The sequence below is a fragment of the Urocampus carinirostris genome, chromosome 7 (assembly GCF_059441175.1).
Source record: "Urocampus carinirostris isolate Australia breed hairy pipefish chromosome 7, RoL_Ucar_1.0, whole genome shotgun sequence".
Taxonomy (NCBI): domain Eukaryota; kingdom Metazoa; phylum Chordata; class Actinopteri; order Syngnathiformes; family Syngnathidae; genus Urocampus; species Urocampus carinirostris.
Genome location: NC_142355.1, coordinates 1,809,397 through 1,830,332, shown reverse-complemented (window position 1 = coordinate 1,830,332; position 20,936 = coordinate 1,809,397). Strand labels below are relative to the sequence as shown.

Here is a 20,936-nt window from a genome sequence, read left to right as displayed (position 1 = left end):
GCCCATTTGTAGCAATGACAATAAAGGTATATTCTATTCTATTCTATTCTATGTGTAACGTCATTGTATGTTTCTGAGGCGCATGCGTGACTTTCCGAATAAAAAGAGACCGCCTACCCGGAAGTGGGTGTGAGGAAACGTTCCGCTTTTCAGGAATATTTACATATTCATCATCATTTTAAAACTGCATGTTGTTTTTTCTTGGGTTGTCTCTGCGTGATATTAACATTGGTTTGAGGATCTGAAACCTTTGTGGGTGATATATATGCACAGGGTTGGGTAGGGTTACTTTAACTTGATTACTTTCATTGACTTTTGGATTACTCCAATAGCAAATATGCTCATAAAAGACAAAAGAAAGTCTCATCTCATCTCATCTCATCAGCCGTACCGCTTATCCTCATTAGGGTCGCGGGGGGGCTGGAGCCCATCCCAGCCATCTCCGGGCAGTGGGCAGGGGACACCCTGAACTGGTTGCCAGCCAATCGCAGGGCACACAGGGACAGACAACTCATTCGCTCATTCACACCTAGGGACAATTTGGACCGGCCAATTCACCTGAAATGCATGTTTTTGGAATGTGGGAGGAACCCGGAGTGCCCGGAGGAAACCCACGCAAGCACAGGGAGATCATACAAACTCCGCACAGGAAGTCTGGAGCTGGATTTGAACCCACGACAGGTTCCCATGACATGAACTGTGCCGCACAAGCGCTAACCACTGCACCGCCGTGCTGCCCACAAAAGAAAGTAAATATGAAGAAAATTACTAAATTTTGTGCAGGCTTGGGGAGTTTTTTTTCTTCCCCCGCTGTACAACGGTCTATAAAATTCTAAATTTGCTTTTTGTCTGATTATTTTAGTCAGTAGTGGATTAATATCTTTAATAATTCTAACAGTACACATATGAAAAAAGCATTAAACCGGACCGAAAGATATTTTTAGCGAATACTTATTTAAATACACATTTAAAGAACTTTAGTTTGTTTTCTAAAATCAGAAAAAACTTTAATCAAAAAAATTTATCATTGTTTTTGTTACTTTCTTTATTTATGTGAAACTCAGGGACACTATTTTCGAATGTCATATCTTTCAAATTGCAAATTTATTTTTTTTCCTGATTTTTATCATTTTTTTCTCAGTTATCAGCCTGTAGCTAAAAATAGAATGTTGCTACTTGCGACTCATTTTTAGCAGAGCGGGTTACAATTATTTTGAAAGGAGCCATGTTTCGAACAGTTTTGCTGTCAGAAAATTAACTGTTGGATAGATAGATAGATAGATAGATAGATAGATAGATAGATAGATAGATAGATAGATAGATAGATAGATAGATAGATAGATAGATAGATAGATAGATAGATAGATAGATAGATAGATAGATAGATAGATAGATAGATAGATGGACATGATTGGATAAATCGATAGATAGATAGATAGATAGATAGATAGATAGATAGATAGATAGATAGATAGATAGATAGATAGATAGATAGATAGATAGATAGATAGATAGATAGATAGATAGATAGATAGATAGATAGATAGATGGACATGATTGGATAAATCGATAGATAGATAGATAGATAGATAGATAGATAGATAGATAGATAGATAGATAGATAGATAGATAGATAGATAGATAGATAGATAGATAGATAGATAGATAGATAGATAGATAGATAGATAGATAGATAGATAGATAGATAGATAGATAGATAGATAGATAGATAGATAGATAGATAGATAGATAGATAGATAGATAGATAGATAGATAGATAGATAGATGGACATGATTGGATAAATCGATAGATAGATAGATAGATAGATAGATAGATAGATAGATAGATAGATGGATAGATAGATAATGGACATGATTGGATAAATCGATAGATAGATAGATAGATAGATAGATAGATAGGTAGATAAACACAGATAGAAAAATAAACATAGATAGATAGATAGATAGATAGATAGATAGATAGATAGATAGATAGATAGATAGATAGATAGATAGATAGATAGATAGATAGATAGATAGATAGATAGATAGATAGATAGATAGATAGATAGATAGATAGATAGATAGATAGATAGATAGATAGATAGATAGATAGATAGATAGATAGAAAAATAAACATAGATAGATAGATAGATAGATAGATAGATAAACACAGATAGAAAAATAAACATAGATAGATAGATAGATAGATAGATAGATAGATAGATAGATAGATAGATAGATAGATAGATAGATAGATAGATAGATAGATAGATAGATAGATAGATAGATAGATAGATAGATAGATAGATAGATAGATAGATAGATAGATAGATAGATAGAAATTCACACTTCCAGCAGTATCCTTGTGTTGAAAATAAAACAATAAAAAAGAAAAAGGAATATAAGACATGAATACCCAATATAACGTTTTGCTATAGAGTATTTAAATAGTGCTACATAAAATACACACTGTCATAAAAATAGGGTAATATGCAAATGTGTGGGTGTGGTTTAATGTGGGCTTTTACTCCCCCGGGTGGAGTTCAAGAGCCTCATGGCATGAGGAAGAAATGATCTCCTCAGTCTGTCCATGTTAAAGAGTGCTTATATGTATATTAGAATCTGAATCATATTAATTCCGTTTTCTATTCATATACTGTTTATTATTTTTGCTGTTCTACACACTTGCACAAAAAAATATTACAGCTATCAGTCGGCTCTAAGTGCTGAATCACAGCCAGCCTCTATTTCCATCCATCATAATTAGCAAATCAGATGAAGTTGAATTAACCTGTAAAAGTAGACAAAAGATGCAAGAAAGTTGGAGCTAAGAAAGCGGGTTAGTGTGAAGTAAATGGGCAAAGAGAAAAAAAGCAAAGATAGGGTGGATTCAAATTGTTTGAATCGGGCCCCCGTTCACCCTATTCATTTGCTTTTCAGCTCAAATCAACTCCTTTGTGAAGCTGGCTGTAAAGTAGTGTCAATCATCTCAACCCGGTTTTGTGGCCTGGGCAAATTTATTAAGAATTTTCCTCCTTCGAATAGTGAGTCCCGGCCCCCTGCCTGCGCTTTCCTCAAAGCCACCTCCTTACGTTCCCGCTTGGCCCCGCCCTTGTATCAATGCCGCCGACGAGGCAATAGGGAGTGAAGTTAGCAATCTTCTCAGCGTCACTCTCATTCTGGAGCCACATCAAAGTGACGCGGACGTCCAATCAGATTTGTCTTACAGGCATTACATGATGAATATGGTGCAGGCCCGGCACAAAAGCGCCTTTGTGTCTCCTCCAAGCAGAGACTATTCACAGCTCGCCACAGCCAGCCAGAGTGGAAGTAAATGGGCAAAAGGGCCCTGGACAGAAAAAAACAAAAACACCCAAACTTGAGCGGGACAATAGCACATGCAGATCGTATCCCCCGCCACCTCCGTACAACACACTAATACGCGGCCGCACCTCCATCTCTATCCCTAAACTGACCCCCCTCCCAACTTCTCGTGGTACAGCGCTCGTCTTGGGATCAAGAGATCGCAAGTTCGATTCCTGGCTCCTCCATGTTGTATGTGGAAGTGTCCTTGGACAAAACACTGAATCCTTAATGCCCCCAATAAGCAGGTTGGCGCCTTGCATGGCTTCACGGCGTGTGAGTGTGTGTGAATGGGTAAGTGTGAAGCACATTGTAAAGCGCTTTGGGAAGTCATTGACTTGAAAAGCGCTATATAAATGCAGACCATTTACCATTTAGTTCCTGTGTCATTGACAGGGTTGGGTGGGGTTACTTTAACTTGATGACTTTCAATGACTTTTGGATGACTCCAATACCAAATATGCTAATAAAAGACAAAAGAAACTAAATATGTGTCAAGGACCGGACCGAGAGGCAGGAAGGGTAAACTCATTTGCGTAACGATCAGTTACTTTTATTTAAAAAATAAAAGTTGTCCAACGCGCAGGGACAAAAACAAAACAAAAGCAGACTTACAGGCAATCAAAAATTCAGACTGGGTAATACTCACAAACAGGCTTAAAGTTACTAACTCAGACAAACGGGCATGACAGGTCTTCCTCGAATCAAACAAAACAGAACAGAGCAAAACAGAACAGACTAATGCAATGATCCAGCAACCGGCAGTCCCCAAAACCCGCCCTTAAGAGGCACACACGCAATTTAGACAATCTGTTACAGCCGGTGCCAAGGGGCGGGGCCAGTTGGTTGTCATGGCGACCATGCTGGACATGACAATATGAATAAAATGACTAAATTTTGTGCAGGCTTGGGGAGTAACGGAATACATGGAACGGCAAAAATGATGTTTGGATTGATTTTCATTTTGTTTCTGTCGCGTTTTATGTTAGTTTTGCTGGAGATCAAAGAGATCAAAGCCAGGAGAGAAAGCCTACCACGTGTTGTGAGTCATCATTTTATTCATATTTAGTTTTTTTTTGTCTTTTATTAGCATATTTAGTATTGGAGTAATCCAAAAGTAATTAATAGTAATCCTGGAAGGGGGATACCACATGTGCGGTCCCTTCTCAAGGTTTCTTCATTTTCCTCATGTTGAGGTTTTTGAGTTTTTCCTTGCCCTCATGTTGGTTCCAGATCAGGGGATGGTGTAATAATAGTCTGAAAAAAATAGTCTGTGTAATAACCTGTGAAGCCCTTTGATACTCTTTGTGATTAATGGCTATACAAATAAAAATGATTTGACTTGACTTGACTAGTAATCAAGTTAAAGTAACTCTACCCAACCCTGTATATGCAAAATACACAGAAATCAGGAAAAGGCCAAATACTCTTTCTTGGCACTGTAAGTTAACTATGAAATAGGCTGCACATGAGTGATGATTTAGTGATGGATGAACTTGAAGATGGCCTTTATTTTTGCCACATGAAAACGACCCGACGGGACAAAGTAGCATGAATAAATTCCTGTTGTCCCCCTACAGCCGAGGGGAAAATTGCGTATCAATCAGTGCGTCCGCAGACAAACACTCTCTTTCATGGAGGGAGTCGGCCTCCGCTTGACATCCAAGACACCATCAAGCGTGTCGTAATGGGCCAGCGGGGTGTTGCACGCCCCGATTTGATTTGTCTTTGGGAGTTGCGGTGATGTAGCGCTCACCATGTCCTCGCAGTCGTTTATCACTTGTTTGATGCTATCCAACGGACGCGGGGCCGCTTTTGTGGCCCCCTCCCCACTACAGGCACGTGGCTGACACCTGCGGGGCCTGCAAGTGTCTTCTCTTTCAACAGAACCTTGAAGGGCCCAGAAGTTCAACTCCGGTTGAATAGAAGCCACGCCCCCGGCCTCTCAAAGAGGCAGGAGAAGCATGTAATCACATCGAGCAAAATCAATGAGAGTAATCACAGTCATCATAAATGATGCAAACCATTCAAGGCAAAAAAGAGTTCATTTCAATTTTAGGAACGGCCGGGTTATAAGGAGATTGTGAGTCATTGAGATGTCCCTTAGTTTTCGTGTTTAATGGTGACCAGAACCCTCCGCGAAGTAAAAATCTGCAAAGTATTGTGCATTGTGAGATAGGTGGGCGAGGTCACCTGCAATCCCGGTGGCTTTGCGGTTGAGGCTGGAGTTGTCCAGGATGGGTGTGAGAGTGTCAGAATTGTTGAGAATTAAATATCAAAATCTAGCTGAGCTGTGACTGAGCTTTTCACCTTATCTCTAAGGGAAAACCCAGACACCCTGCGGAGGAAACTCATTTCGGCCACTTGTATCCGGGATCGTGTTCTTTCTGTCATGAGCCAAAGTTCATGACCATAGGTGAGGGTAGGTACGTCGATCGACCGGTAGATCGAGAGCTTTGCCTTTCGGCTCAGCTCCCTCTTCACCACGACGGACCGGTACAGGGTCCGAATGACGGCAGACGCTGCACCGACCCGTCTGTCGATCTCCCGTTCCATCCTACCCTCACTTGTGAACAAGACCCCAAGATACTTGAACTCCTCCACTTGGGGCAAGATCTCATCCCCAACCCGGAGGGAGCATGCCACCCTTTTCCGACTAAGTACCATGGTCTCGGACTTGGAGGTGCTGATCCTCATCCCGGCCGCTTCACACTCGGCTGCAAATCGCTCCAGCGACAGCTCAAGATCACGGTCTGAGGAAGCCAACAGCACCACGTCATCTTCAAAAAGCAGTGACGCAATGCTGAGGCCCCCAAACCGGACTCCATCCCCACCAAGGCTGCGCCTAGAAATTCTGTCCATAAAAGTTATGAACGGAATCTGTGACAAAGGGCAGCCCTGGCGGAGTCCAACCCTCACCGGGAACAAATCCGACTTACTGCTGGCAATGCGGACCAGACTCTGGCACCGGGCATACAGGGACCGCACAGCCCGAATAAGACGCGTACCCCATACTCCCGAAGCACCCCCCACAGAGCCAACCGAGGAACACGGTCCATTGCCTTCTCCTAGTCCACAAAACACATGTAGACCGGACAGGAAAACTCCCATGCACCCTCAAGAACCCTGCAGAGTGTGTAGAGCTGGTCCAGTGTTCCACGGCCAGGACGAAAACCACACTGTTCCTCCTGAATCCGAGATTCGACCTCCTGGCGGACCCTCTTCTCCAGTACCCCTGAATAGACCTTACCAGGGAGGCTGAATTCTGTTGTATCCCATGTAATGCAATTGTATGGACTGATCACTGATCACTTACCAATCAATGCGCAAATGCAGCACTATTTTTTGTGCAACCCTAGCCTTTACAGTACAGTGGAACCTCGGTTTTTGAACGCCTCTCAGTTCGAACAAATCGGTTCTCGACCCAAAATTTCGAGAAATTCTTGCTTCGCTTTTCGTTCAAAAAATCGGAGTTCGAACGCCGGTACGCTAGGGGCAACGCTGAGAGGCGTACGAGTGTAGATTGCCCCCACCCCTCGTGAAGAACTGTTGTCACGGCAACGCGCACTCTTTTTCTGTTTTCGTTTTTCAAAAGCGGTCGGTGAAGGGAGTGTTTTAACCCCTAATTTTGCCTCGGAAGAAGGTTGGTGCAAGCAGCAAAGTTGCTACAGGTGAAAAAAGAGGAGTAGTGCGTACAACTATTGCATTTAAGAAAGGAATAATAGCATAATATGAAGAAGGTGTGCGAGTTTCCCTTCTTTCAGGAATACAGCATGGCTTCTGCAGACAACCGCCAAGGTAAGAAATCCTACTCATAATTCTTTTCTTTATCCTTTAACCGCTCACCACTTGTTGTGGAGACCCGGGTGCTAAATGACGTGTAAACGACCTGATTTTTATTTTTTTTTACACGTTCATGTTAGCGTCATCTTTCGTACGGAAGATAACGCTAACGTGAACGTACGATTAGCCTGGGTTAGCTTTACGTTAAATATTCAAGATAAACATTCAGGTTGTTGGAACGGATCAAAACAATTTAAAATTACTTTTAATGGGAAAAAACGGCTTCGGTGATCGTACAAATCGGTTTTCGTACAAAGAAATGGAACGGACTATGGTCGAGAACCGAGGTTCCACTGTAGTTTTAAATCCGTGCACTTATATACAAAAAAACTGACAAAAGACTATTTTTGTGGGGGTGCGCCTTATCGTGCCGAAAATACGGTACTTTTCTTGCTTTGCATTGTTTTACACATGCGCCCAACGAGAGGGGGCGGGGCAATTCTTTTGTCTCAGAGCCCGCTTGAAATACGTCCCCGGGAAAGTCAACAAGACAATGCAACGGGTCAAAATTCGTATTGGCCTGCCCAAGATCAATCTAAATGAAAAGCTGCCCCTCGCAGGCTGGTGGCATCCCCGACTGTTTTTTTCAATCGCAAGCGCACCTCCCTCCAAATGGGGAGCTCAAGGCCTCGCGGTGGGGGTCATTGTGAGGCCTTTGCGCCTCATTATTCAAATTTGGGGCCTTCATTGTAAATGATTAGACTCAATTATTGCTATTATGATCACACAGCCTCAAAGTCTGATCCCCAAATGCACCCCTCCTCCCTCCCCTGGTGCAACATGTGTGGGAGGTGGGACACTACAATTACCACTATTTATATTATACGTACTATAGTCTATAAAGGTAATTTATCGTGTTTGTAATTTGCAGTGAAAACCAAGTTTTCGAAAGGAAATAATCATAATCGTCATATGTATCGTACCAGCTCGGTTGACTTGGGGGTAGGGCGCCCGGCCCGAGACTGGGAGGTTGCTGGTTCAAGCCTCGGCCGAGTCATACCTAAGACTTACAACATTGGTACTCATTGCCTTCCTGCTTGGCGTTCGCCATTAGGGGTTGGAATTGGGGGGTTTACTCACCTAATGACTCCCAACACATCAGTTGGGTTGGGCGAGGGGGCTGGGAATCCCCTCCTCTGTAGTGTAGTGAGGATAAAAGAAAACAAAGAAGATGAAGGAACAAAGAAGATAAGGTTATAATTTACACAATATAAAGAAACAAAGAAGATAACAGTTATAATTTACACAATATTTACACAAGAAATGTGGGCATGTAGAATGTTACATACAGTATTGGGATCGTATTATCTCATCTCATCTCATCAGCCGTACCGCTTATCCTCATTAGGGTCGCGGGGGGGCTGGAGCCCATCCCAGCCATCTCCGGGCAGTGGGCAGGGGACACCCTGAACTGGTTGCCAGCCAATCGCAGGGCACACAGGGACAGACAACGCATTCGCTCATTCACACCTAGGGACAATTTGGACCGACCAATTCACCTGAAATGCATGTTTTTGGAACGTGGGAGGAAACCGGAGTGCCCGGAGGAAACCCACGCAAGCACGGGGAGAACATACAAACTCCGCACAGGAAGTCTGGAGCTGGATTTGAACCCACTACAGTATTAGTGCAATAAAAATAGTCAACATTGTGCAAAGTGAGCATAGGCATCAATACAGTTTCACATCTGAGGTAGTGTGTTTGCAAGAGTTTGAGTTTTTTATGCGGTGTGTGTTAAGGGTGGCAATGGCTCTGGGGAAGAAACTGTCTCTGAGTCTGTTTGTTTTTGTTGTGCGTGACCTTAAGCGTCTGCCGGAAGGCAGCGGGTCAAAGAGGTGGTGGCCGGGGTGAGAAAAGTCCTCGATGATGTTTTCTGGTCTGCTGAGGTAGCGAGAGCAGGCAATGTCCTCCAGACTGGGTAGAGAGCAACCAACGATTCTCTGTGTTGATGACCCTCTGAAGCATTTTCCTGTCTGCTGCCGTGCACCCAGCATGCCACACCATAATGCAGTATGTTAGACTGCTCTCCACTGTGGCTCTGAAGGACACCAGCAGCTGCTGTTTCAGATGATTTTTCCCGAGCACTCTCAGGAAATGGAGTCGCTGCTGGGCCTTCCCTAACACCGCTCTGGTGTTGCTGCTGGGCTCCTTAGTCCGAAAAATACGGTAATATATATAACCCCCCCAAAGAAAAAAAAAACAGACAAAGGACCTGCCCTTGTACTCTTTGAGAGCTTCACCCAGCTGCACAATTTTAGCCCCATGCGCCCGATCAAGTTGTGAAAGGTCACTTGGAAGGAAGGTGGGGGCGACATGAATGGAAGTGCTCCATAGTTTGCTCAATTACTGCCATACCCTCCCTTCCACGCGTGAATACACAGCCGTAAAAATGGAACTCCTCCTCCACACGCACCCATACACATGAGGCGGAAGAGGGGACTGTCATTTAACTCAAAAAGTGGGGACCTAAAAAAATGTCCCCACTTTTTTAAAATGTCCTCTGTTCGTTCAGTGGAATGATACAGAATTTCCTCAGACCAACTATTCATTAGTGTTACCCTAAATTCCTAAAGAAAAAGCATGTAGTTAGACAGACAGATAGATAGATAGATAGATAGATAGATAGATAGATAGATAGATAGATAGATAGATAGATAGATAGATAGATAGATAGATAGATAGATAGATAGATAGATAGATAGATAGATAGATAGATAGATAGATAGATAGATAGATAGATAGATAGATAGATAGATAGATAGATAGATAGATAGATAGATAGATAGATAGATAGATAGATAGATAGATAGATAGATAGATAGATAGATAGATAGATAGATACTTTATTCGTCCCCATAGGGAGATTCACACTTCCAGCAGTATCCTTTTGTTGTTTATTAACAGATTAACAGGATGGCCTCGGGGTGTTGTGTTGTAGTTTAGCCACAGCGGAGTGGATGACGTCACACGCTAGGCCAAAAGTTCGACGTCCCTGCAGCAGATGGAAATCTTTGTGCCCAGGGTTACACCACCTCGTGTTGACGTAGATAGCGACTCCGCCTCTTCTCCGCTTCCTGCAGGCTTTCGTGTCTCTGTCTAACAGCGCTGAAGCTGGGTAGCTCCGGGTAGCCGGTTCCTTTTAGTGAGCCAAGCCGAAGAAGCCGGTTCTCGAAAAACTCTACTAACTTTACTCAACTTCGTTCTACTTCGACATTAACTTCAAAATACGGCATTTAGAACACAGCGTCAGGGGAACCCGTGTATTTTTACCTTCATGCACTGTAACTTTGACTTAATTGCCTCTTAATTAGCAATTTTGAGCCCTCATTTTTGTGAGCTTGCTAGATTTTCTTGTGCAGCTTAGTGAGAACATTGGTTGTGATTAACAATCTGCTTTTAAAAAGTAACCGAGTAAGCACCTAGTTGTAACGATGGTTGATTTACAAAATTTTACAATCAATAATGCCTGGGAGTACTCGTTACAGAGAAGAGTAACACGTAATGCAAAAAATGGAAACTTCTATTTACGAATTAGTTCAATTCACGAAAAAATTATGCTAATGGTAACTTTACTATAATCTATGTGTGTTATATGTTTGCTTGAAATATTGTGCTTACAAAATTGGATGTTCTCACTGGAAAAGTTTTCTACTGCACCCTAGAGAGAACTAACGGTATGAATCAGTTACAAATTTGACCGCAGGCCAAGGTTCTTTCCTGAAGACAGCGTGAAAAGAGTGAATCAGTCACATTGCAAATAACAAATTGTTCTGCAAGAACTGGTTTCAACTGGAACATTTAACCTTCAACCACACCGCTTCCCCTTAACAGTTGAAACCACTTTGTAACTAGGGCGTTCCTTTCTAAATAAAAGGCAAGCACTGTGAATACTGCTTTAGAGTGAGTGGAGGATTGCAACTGAAGCAGTTTTCCTGTCACTCTCCTTGCAAGTAAAACCATACACAATTCTCTGTGTCTTTTTGTATGCAGGTTCTTCTTACAAGTGTTGGGTTAAACCTGACAAATGGGAACATGCTAATGGCTACATTTTCACAAAACATGCTAACCGCTACATGTTAATGAGTTATAATCATGGCAACACACACAAACATGTAACATAAATAGATTATTTTATTTATAAAAAAAAACTCGTTTTACACAAATATATCTGTTCGAATCAAATATGTACATTTAGAAGCTACAGGATGTGGACAACAAGTGCATACATCGAATCGGAGCTCCTCAGCACACCCGTACATTTGAATACAAAAAGGAGGCAGGTAAACTACAATTTGTCCCAGGTAAGGGCAAGATATTGCTGACAAAATAGTAATCCGGCAGTCAGTAGTAACTTTCAGTGTACAAAAACCTCTTTTACAGTGGTCTTCAACGTACTGCCCACAGAAAATATCACACCAGTGCTGGGTCATGGTGATTTTCTAGTGGTTTTTTTAGTGGTTGACTGAGTCTATTTTACTCAAGGGTCTCCAGCATAATGTCACTATCACAGCTACTTTTTGTAACTGATTAGCGCAAAGAGCCCTCTGTTTGATATGCATTTCGAATATAAAATTACTCCAATAAATATTTTTCCGGACAAATTTTCAACACGTTACCTCGTGTTTACTATGTTTGTGTACTGTAATGCTAAATCTATTTCACCCTGGTTGTCCTGGAAGGGGGATTACCACTTGTGAGGCCCCTTCTCAAGGTTTCTTTTTCCCTCATGCTAAGGTTTTGAGTTTTTCCTTGCCCGCATGATGGTTTAAGATCAGGGGATGGTGTAATCCTGTGCAGTCCTTTGAGACATTTTTGTGATTAAGGGCGTCATAAATAAATGTGACTTGACTTGACTAATATAACAACTTTTCATGTTATTACTATGTTGTTACTATGTTATTACTGGGGTTAATTATAGGAGGATCTGGATGAATAAACTCAGTCAACCGCAAAAAATAATTTTACATGGAAATCACAATAACCCCGCACTGGTGCAGAACTTTCAGGACAGCTTTCCTTAAGGGGGAACCATGTTGGAGACCCCTGATTTAACCCTGCTTCCATACCTGTCAACCTGTATGTTTTTGCCGTAAAAGTAGGTTTATTATGCATTTGAAGACGTGTACGACGTAAAGAAAATCTGTACGGAAAAACGCAAATTTATCAATGATGGGTACTATCCGGTATACACCGACTATCGTGAAACGGCAAATCAATCAAGTCAAACGAGTTCGCCGCGGTAGCCTCTATCTCGGTATCGTTTTTTTTCGTTGCAAACAAAGCAAGCGGTTTGATGTAGTGAAAGGAAGTCCGTCTCTTTTCAGAGAACCGGCTTTTTCGGCTCAATTCATTAAAGAGAGCCGGCTCTCCAACGGCTCACTTGCTTGGATGCATTATATGACGAATCATTATCGTTGTATAAAGAAGTTAAGAAAAAAAGGAAGTATAAAATGGAAAATGAAAAAAGACAGGTTTGAGGTTATCCCTTTGATCAGTATATTACCAACAATAATTTAATGTAGAAAATGAATTAATGATTTGAATAAGAAAATTCGACTTAATTCTATTTGCATGTATTTTTTCCTTCCACAGTGAACGTCCAAGCGACTTCATTTTTGAACTTTTTTTTATAATAAACCTCATTCATGTCGAGCAACTCAGAATCTCACAACAAAATGTTAACGATATATATGATATAACGAAACACATGTACAATATAACAAGTTAAACTACATGAATAAACACGTTTGAGAAAAATATGGTGTAAGATTATTTTGTATTTTGTAAGGGAAAATACCACTGGTTTGTAAGGGCATGGAGCCCTGGAGGTTGACAGGTATGTGCTTCCAATAATGACCCTGATAATGACATAGTAACAACAACAAGTTTTTTTTTTTCAGAAATGAATATCAAATCGGGTGCCTTTTGCGCTATTCAGTAACGAAAGGTAGCTCTCGGCTTGAAAAAGTTTGGATACTCCCGATCTAGGGGTCGGTAATGCACTAACAACGATGGTGCCAACCGCCGTTAAACTTGAAGAAGAAGAAGACCCCTGATCCAATAATTGCACTTATTCGACAGTGTTCACTTCAATGTGTCAAACTGACACAGCCCAGCAATTCCTTCTTTGTCTCCCGGCTTCAGGCGAGGCCGGGGACTTTGCCGCCTCTGCCAGTTCGACTTATGGTTCTAGATCAATACCGGTCAAACCAGGTGGTGAAGTCCAAGAGCTCTTGTTCCTCAGAGCTGAGGGGTTCGTCGGACGAGTAGGTGGAATGGGGCGACTCCGGATCGGCCGAGTAGGTGTTGGAAAGCGTAGGCGAAGGCAGGCCGCACTGAAAGGCGGCCGACACCGCGTCGTGCTCGTCCAAAAGTTGCTGCAAAGCGCGGATGTACTCCACAGCCGAGCGCAGGGTTTCCACCTTGCTCATCTTCTTGTTGGCGGCCCCGTTGGGTACGTGCTGGCGGAGGGTCTGGAAGCCCATGTTGACCTGCTTGACTCGGTTCCGTTCCCGCTCGTTGCGCCGGGCCACTGCCACGGGTTGCTGCTGAGGAATGGAGAGAAAAGGTAAGGGCCCAAAAAAATCCAGCCCGACCTGAACCTGGCCCACAGGTATAAAAGCCCGACCAATGAATCCAAGAATTTTATATTTTATCTGTGAGGACTTGGAAGGAGGAAAGGTGATTTATGATAACAAATAAAAGTCACTGTTCTGTAAGTTAAACAAAACTGTATAAACATTTATGTATTTAATATTTATGTGTCTGCAGAGTTTACATTCACCGTACATTTTCCATCATTGACAAAATTATTTTAAGAGATGACGGGAACATTTGCAGGTCGTCATTCATTTTGATAGGTTGAAAATTGGGCCATTAATCACAGCAGGAATATGACTTTAAGCAATGGTCTCCAAACTGCAGCCCGCCTGCACATTTGGTCCAGCCCAATGTTCCCTCTAATTTTCCTTACGGGTCTGAGCGTTCACGCAAAGTCGGTGAGCAACACTTGAAACAACAGTGAGCAACAGCAATCCCAAGTGTGGCAACTAAATCATTATCAAACATGTCCAAAACTTGACATCATGTTAGATTTTGCTGAAGTTCCGGGAATGCAAAATTATTTTTCACTTTTGAATGAATTGGCTAATGTTCGATTGCAAAGGTTTCACAAGATTTCCATTTCTTTTAATCCTTTCTTTTAATGTTTTGTCGCATAATACTAACATTTTGGGGGGCTTATTTCGTCGGTTGCACGATACACAACTGTATTTAATCACATTTTTTAGTGGGAGTACAATGTTGGCAACAAGATTCACATGATATAAATGGAAATTATTTGAATGCAACACAAATTTCCCCTCTTTTTCCCTGTCTTTTCTCCTTTTTTTAAAATTAATTTAAAAAAAATCTCATTGTGTTCATTTTTTCCTAGCTGTTACTTTTTTCTTGCTTTTTTGTTCTCTATTACCTTTTTTTCCTTTATTTGCTTCTTTCTTTTCTTCTGGCTTTTTTCTGATTTTTTCCTGTTCTTTTTTTCTCTTTTTCTCTCCTTTTGTTTCTTTTTTTCTCAGCATTTCACTACTTTTTCATTTTGGTATTTTTTTTCTTTTTCTGTTCTATTCCCCCCTTCCTTTAAGTCAGTTTGTGCACAATTTTACATCATATTTGGTCGTATAGGGATTAAAGAAGCAAAAACAACCCGAAGAGCCGTTTGGGACCCGAAAGAGCCGGTTCCGGTCATTATTTGTTTTCCTGACCTTCGTTCTGTGGAGGGCTGTTTGATTATGACTTTAACAATGATAGGTGGATAACGCAATGATTGACATTTTAGGTGCGAAATCTGGGTCTTAAAGGTGGTGTGTCGTTTCAGGTGCGCTTAAAAAGTTGAGAGTTAAATATTTTCTCTATTAAGTAATAAATGGTCTAGTCCAGGGGTGCCAAACTCATTTTAACTCGGGGGCCACACGATAGAACAAACATTCTGTCGGGGGCCGGACTAGTAGATTCAAGAGAAAGAAAAAGAGAGATGAAGAAATAAGAGAAAGAGGGAGGGAAAAGGAGAAAGGGTGAGATTCTCTTGAATCTACTAGTCCGGCCCCCGACAGAATGTTTGTCTATCGTGTGGCCCCCGAGTTAAAATGAGTTTGACTCCCCTGATTCACACACACTTAAAAATGGAAAAAAAATCTAGTTTCAACTTTTTGAAAACACCTCAAACGACATATTTCTCGTTTAAGAAGACCATATTTGATACTTTGAACTTTTGAGGGATGCCCCCCACCTTCAAGAATCTAGTACAGCATCTGAAGAGAGAGAGAGGCGGATAAATAAAGTAGAAGAATGAGGAGCTACCTCTATGGAGTATCCCAGGCTGTTGAAGCTCAATCGGCGCTTGCAACGCAGCAACTCGGGCGATTTGGAGCGCTGTCTCTTCAGCACCTTGCAGCGGTTTTGCTCGTGCGCGTGCTCGCTCGGGAGCGAGCAATCCTGCGCGGCGGCGAGCACGCTTAGTCCGGTGCGTCTCTCCGAAAGCGCCAAGGTGAATTTGCTCTGCGTGGTGGTGATGGTTGCCATGTTCCGTGGATGGATGCGGGTGACGCTTTGGCCGTGGTGTAATTCGCGTGGGGCGGGGTAGGGGGCGGGGGCGACCCGAGCGTCGGTCCGAATGCCGTCCAAGTCTCTCTTGACTGCTGTCCTGCACGAGCCGATGTGAAGCAAACTTTGGCAGCACTTCTCTTTTTCAACACGCGCCCAGACCCGGACCCACTCCCCACCCACGCCTTGCACGCTCCGTGGCGAGGCCCCGCCCCCGCTGTGTGATTCTTCCTGGGGCCCGGCTCCCTCGGGCCAGGCGCGTGGCTCAGGGAGCTCAATAAACAATCTGAGCTTTCACTGGGTCCCGAGCACGCGCTGGACTCATTTGCATCCCAATGTCTCCAACTTGAAGCCCCCATTGGTCCATTCAAACGGCCTGCGACCGTGCGAGAAGAAAGCAGGGAGCTTGAGCGGTGGGACAGAAAAGACAGCAAAAAAAAAGAAGGGGGAATAGTTGGATTCTTTGAAATGCCTTTGGATTTTGACAATGTAACCCTGGCGGCAAGTCTTCAAATTATAAGTCCTCAACCCCCCTCCACCGGCCTTCTCCTCCGGATCTTTACGATCCCAAATACCAAGACACTCGGTGCTGTTTCCAGGTTACAGCTTTTCGAAGCCAAAGAGACGCTGAAGCGTGTCGGTGTGCGCATAATTGGCCATTACAGAAGTGATGCGAAGACCTGACTGTTGTCTTCGAGTTTAAAGTGATAAAGTCGGCTTAAGAAACAAACAACCTAGAAGTGTGGCGCAACGAGGGTTGCTGACTAGTTCCAATGTTATATTTGGGGATTTTTATCTTGTTAGGGGAAGTGTATTAGTATTTTTAAGGGTATTGAGTATTGTAAAGCAGAAAAGTAAGTGAAGTACCAATATATCACCGCTAGATGGCAAAGTCTCACAAGTCATAAAAAGGTGCTTGGGCCAAGTCTCGCGGGACCTCACGTGATTTAGCGAGACGTGCCCAATCAATGAAACGTAACGCTAACAATTAAATGGTGTCGTGGGAAACTGACATTTATCATTTATTTTGCAGGTGAGATGTATATACTGGTAACATACCTACTGCGAGGATGATAATATGTTTGTAAAGGTTGTTTGTGATGTCTTTAAAATCAACAAAAAGTGAAATATTAAGAGTGAGTCACCCGTTAGCATTAGCAACAAATGGCGCCTAGGGTGCGGTATGCTATGTTTTGCTAGACTGGCCTAAAGGTGTACTTTGATGTTCATTTGTATATTTTGATACCAAATAACACAAAGTGAGTTGTTTCGGAAGGTACAGTGATTTGTTAAATGATTTTTCAAAAGTACCAATTGAGGGCAATGTAATTTTGTATTCAAATGTTAAAGAAAGGGTAAGAGAAGTACCAGTACATCTCCACTAGATGGCAAAGTCTTACAGGTCGGAGAGGGGTGCTTGAGCCAAGTCTCGCGGGAACTTACGTGATTGCGTGACACTTGCTCACACAATGAACCTTAATGCCAACAATTAAATGGTGTCGCGGGAGGCTGACATTAATCATCTATTTTGCAGGTGAGATGTATATACTGGTAACACACTTACTGTGAGGAGGATAATATGTGAAAATATGTTTGTATAGGTTGTTTGGGATGTCTAAAGTTTACAAAAAGTGAAATAGTAAGAGCGAGAATAGGGCCTTGCGTGAGCTATGCTGTTATGCTGAACTAATTTAAGAGTGTACTGTGATGTAAATATGTATATTTTGATACCAAATAACACAAGGTGAGTTGTTTTGAAAGGTACTGCATGGTGATTTGTTAATTGATTCTTAAATTACCAATTGATGGCAATGTTATTTTGTATTTATATGTCCCCTGCCCACTGCCCGGAGATGGCTGGGATGGGCTCCAGCCCCCCCGCGACCCTAATGAGGATAAGCGGTACGGCTAATGAGATGAGATGTTAAAAGGGATCTCACGTGATTTGATGAGACTTGCTCAAAAAATGATCTTTAATGTCAACAAGTAAATGGTGTCTTGTGTGACTGACATTTATCATCTATTTTGCAGGTGAGGTAAAACAAAAATATATAAAACAAATGTGTAACACCCGCTGGAGCAAGACCATCCATCTGAGTCCCGTTACAGAAGCAGCAAGAAAGTTTGATTTGGATAAAAACAATGCCGGACAATGGAAAAAGCTGGAAATAGCAGCTAGAGCCAAACGTGCAAACAGACATGGACAGAACCTAGAAATGGAGAACAGCGTGTGGTTTGAATTTAATTTTCTTGATTGTCATTGATAACAACATAGGTCAAATTGTATGCAACGAGATTGGACATGACAATCCAGGGTAAACATGTCATAAATAGAATAGAATATACCTTTATTGTCATTGTTACAAAATGGGTTAACATATTGTGACAACAAAGTTGGACATGACACTCCAGTTTCACACATTCACAGTGAGGTTAAAAACAGCCAAAAAGATAAAGGAACAGAGAAGATAAGGTTATAAAACAAGGAGGATAAGGTTATAGTTCTAATTTACACAATTTTTACACAAGAAATGTTGGCTTGTAGGATGTTACATACAGTTTGGTATCGTAATACAGTTTGACTTTAAAGGAGCTGAAGGGAATTTGGAACTTTCTCACTCGCTGACGTCCTTTTCTGGCTTGCGACATCATTCAGGCCTGTGCTGAACGTGCATTTCTTATACATGCTTGAACTCTTCTTTTCTCGTCTTTTATTGAATTTGTGTCAGCGTTTGGACCGGACTCACTCCACAACCCCCCTTTCATTCCAACGTAAGTATTTACTGTTGCTAAAAGTAAAATAAAAGCAGATAGGCCTGGTTGAAACGAATTATAAAGGCTCTATGAACTTGATTTGGGCATTGTTAACACAAACTTACTCGGAAAAAAAAAAAATTTCAACTTTTAAGGACACTTCAACATACCATTCTACCTCCACGACTCCATGCCCTTACAAATTGTACATTTTTGTCGTACTACGTACGTTTATTATCCATTTTAAGACGCGTACGACGTACAAGAAGATCTGTATGGAAAAACGCAAATTTATCAATTATGGCTATCATCCGGTATACACTGACTATCACGAAACTGCAAATCAATCAAGTCAAACGAGTTCGCCGCAGGAGCCTCTATATTCGTTTTTTTCATTGAAAACGAAGCGAGTCGTTTGATGCTACTGTAAGCATGCATCTGCCGTCTCGGATTTCATGTGATAGTTATATAGTGAAAGGAAGTCCCTCTCTTTTTAGAGAACTGGCTTTTTCAGCTCAACTCATTAAAGAGAGCCGGCTCTCAAACGGCTCACTTGCTTTGATGCATTATATTACGTATCATTATATTGTACAAAGAAGTTGAGAAAAAAGGAAATATAAAAGGAGAAAATTTAAAAAAAAACAGGTTTGTGGTTATCCCTTTAATCGGTAAATTACCAACAATAATTTAATGCAGAAAATGAATTCATGATTTGAATAAGAAATTTCTACTTAATTATATTTGCATGTATTTTTTCCTTCAATAGTGAACGTCCAAGCGACTTCATTTTTGAACTTTTTTTTATAATCTCATTCATGTCGAGCAACTCAGGATCTCACAACAAAATTTTAATAACAATATATATGATATAACGTAACACATGTACAATATAACATGTTAGACTACATCAATAAACACGTCTAAAAATATGGTGTAAGATTATTTTGTAAGGGAAAATAAAACATTTTGTAAGGGCATGGAGCTTGACTGGTATGCTCACTTTTACTAAAGTGTACTTTTTTTCTTTCTCAACATAAAATGTTGAGCTGCTTTTTTTTCTACGGGAACTAAATTGAAAAATAAATCTAAAAAAATGTGAAGTGAAAAAAATCATGTAATTTTAGGCAAACAGGTCACATGCACTCCCGTTTCAAGAAGCATTTCAGAACCATGTAAGAATGGAAGCTAAAAACACTTAACTTAAACGTGAATGTTTGTGTGTCATCTTTATGCGGTCGACATTCCATCGTTTATAAAGTGAGACACTTGCGCCACGCTGTGGTATAAACTTGTAATTGCATGCACCGTGCCTTCGAGTTGAGAGATAAGTTTCTTGTAGCGGGTCTTGTTTGTATTGTAAATTTACGATGTATGGGGAGATCCTGGGGTGCTTGGAGGTGGGCAGGGTTACTTTAACTTGATTACTTTTAATTACTTTTGGATTACTCCAATACCAAATATGCTAATAAAAGACAAAAACTAAATGAATAAAATGACTCAATTTTGTTCAGGCTTGGGGAGTAACGGAATACATGGAACGGCAAAAATGATGTTGGCAAGCTGTTTGGATTGATTTTCATTTTGTTTCGGTCGCATTATATGTCAGTTTTGCCGGAGATCAAAGCCAGGGGAGAAAGCTTACACGTGTTGTGAGTCATCATTTTATTCATATTTAGTTTCTTTTGTCTTTTAGTAGCATATTTGGTATTGGAGTAATCCAAAAGTAATTGAAAGTAATCAAGTTAAAGTAACCCAACCCTGGAGGTGGAACACGTCACAATTTTGACCATTTTGAAACGCAAAACTGACAGCTGCAACAATTTCAACTCAAATATAAAATCATTTTTGCCCCCTAAAAAAGAACCAGTTTTTTCCGTTTCTTTTTTTTTTAACTCTATTTCTCACACATTTTGACAGAGGTTTGCTTCCACCATCAAACATCAACACAAACAAAAAATATATACAATTGATATACCCATAAATAACAAACGAAAAAAACAACAAAAAATGTTAATAAAATAAAAAGTGAGGTGTTTAGACATCAAGTAAAAATTGTGCGATAAGCTTCCATCTTTTCTTGAACTGATCTAGTTTTAGTTGAAGTCTTGCAGTGTTTTTTTTTTTTTTGTGATTTGCTTTCATTTGTCTCTCCATTTTTTTATGTCAGGAGTTTGTGGTTTCAGCCAGGACACTGTGATCATTTTCTTTGCTACCAGAAGCATAACTTTTAGTATATATTTATGTTGACCTGTCAATAATTGGGTCCAACCGCAACCCTCAACCAATAATAAATTTTATCTCTGAATACTTCTCCAGAAATTGAATATTACATGGCAATTCCAGAAAATATGCGTGAAATCTCAGACCCTCCCACA

The 20,936-nt window shown here is 41.2% G+C and overlaps 2 protein-coding genes across 3 annotated transcripts in view; both read right to left on the bottom strand.

Moving 5' to 3' along the window:
• The window catches only part of LOC148362089 (G protein-coupled receptor 22-like), a 210,877-nt gene that overhangs the window by 18,552 nt on the left and 171,389 nt on the right, over positions 1-20,936 (bottom strand). The gene's annotated exons all lie outside the window — the stretch shown is intronic.
• ascl1b (achaete-scute family bHLH transcription factor 1b) lies at positions 11,373-15,916 on the bottom strand. Of its 2 annotated transcripts, none has more exons than XM_088339156.1 (2): positions 15,565-15,916; positions 11,373-13,754 (listed from the first exon to the last, which is right to left on the bottom strand). In XM_088339156.1, exons 1-2 carry the CDS (start codon positions 15,784-15,786, stop codon positions 13,404-13,406), a joined length of 573 nt encoding a protein of 190 aa, XP_088195282.1. In that variant the 5' UTR covers positions 15,787-15,916; the 3' UTR covers positions 11,373-13,403. The 2 variants fall into 2 exon arrangements, with proteins under 2 accessions (XP_088195282.1, XP_088195283.1); XM_088339157.1 differs by having other exon boundaries at positions 11,373-13,757; positions 15,565-15,835.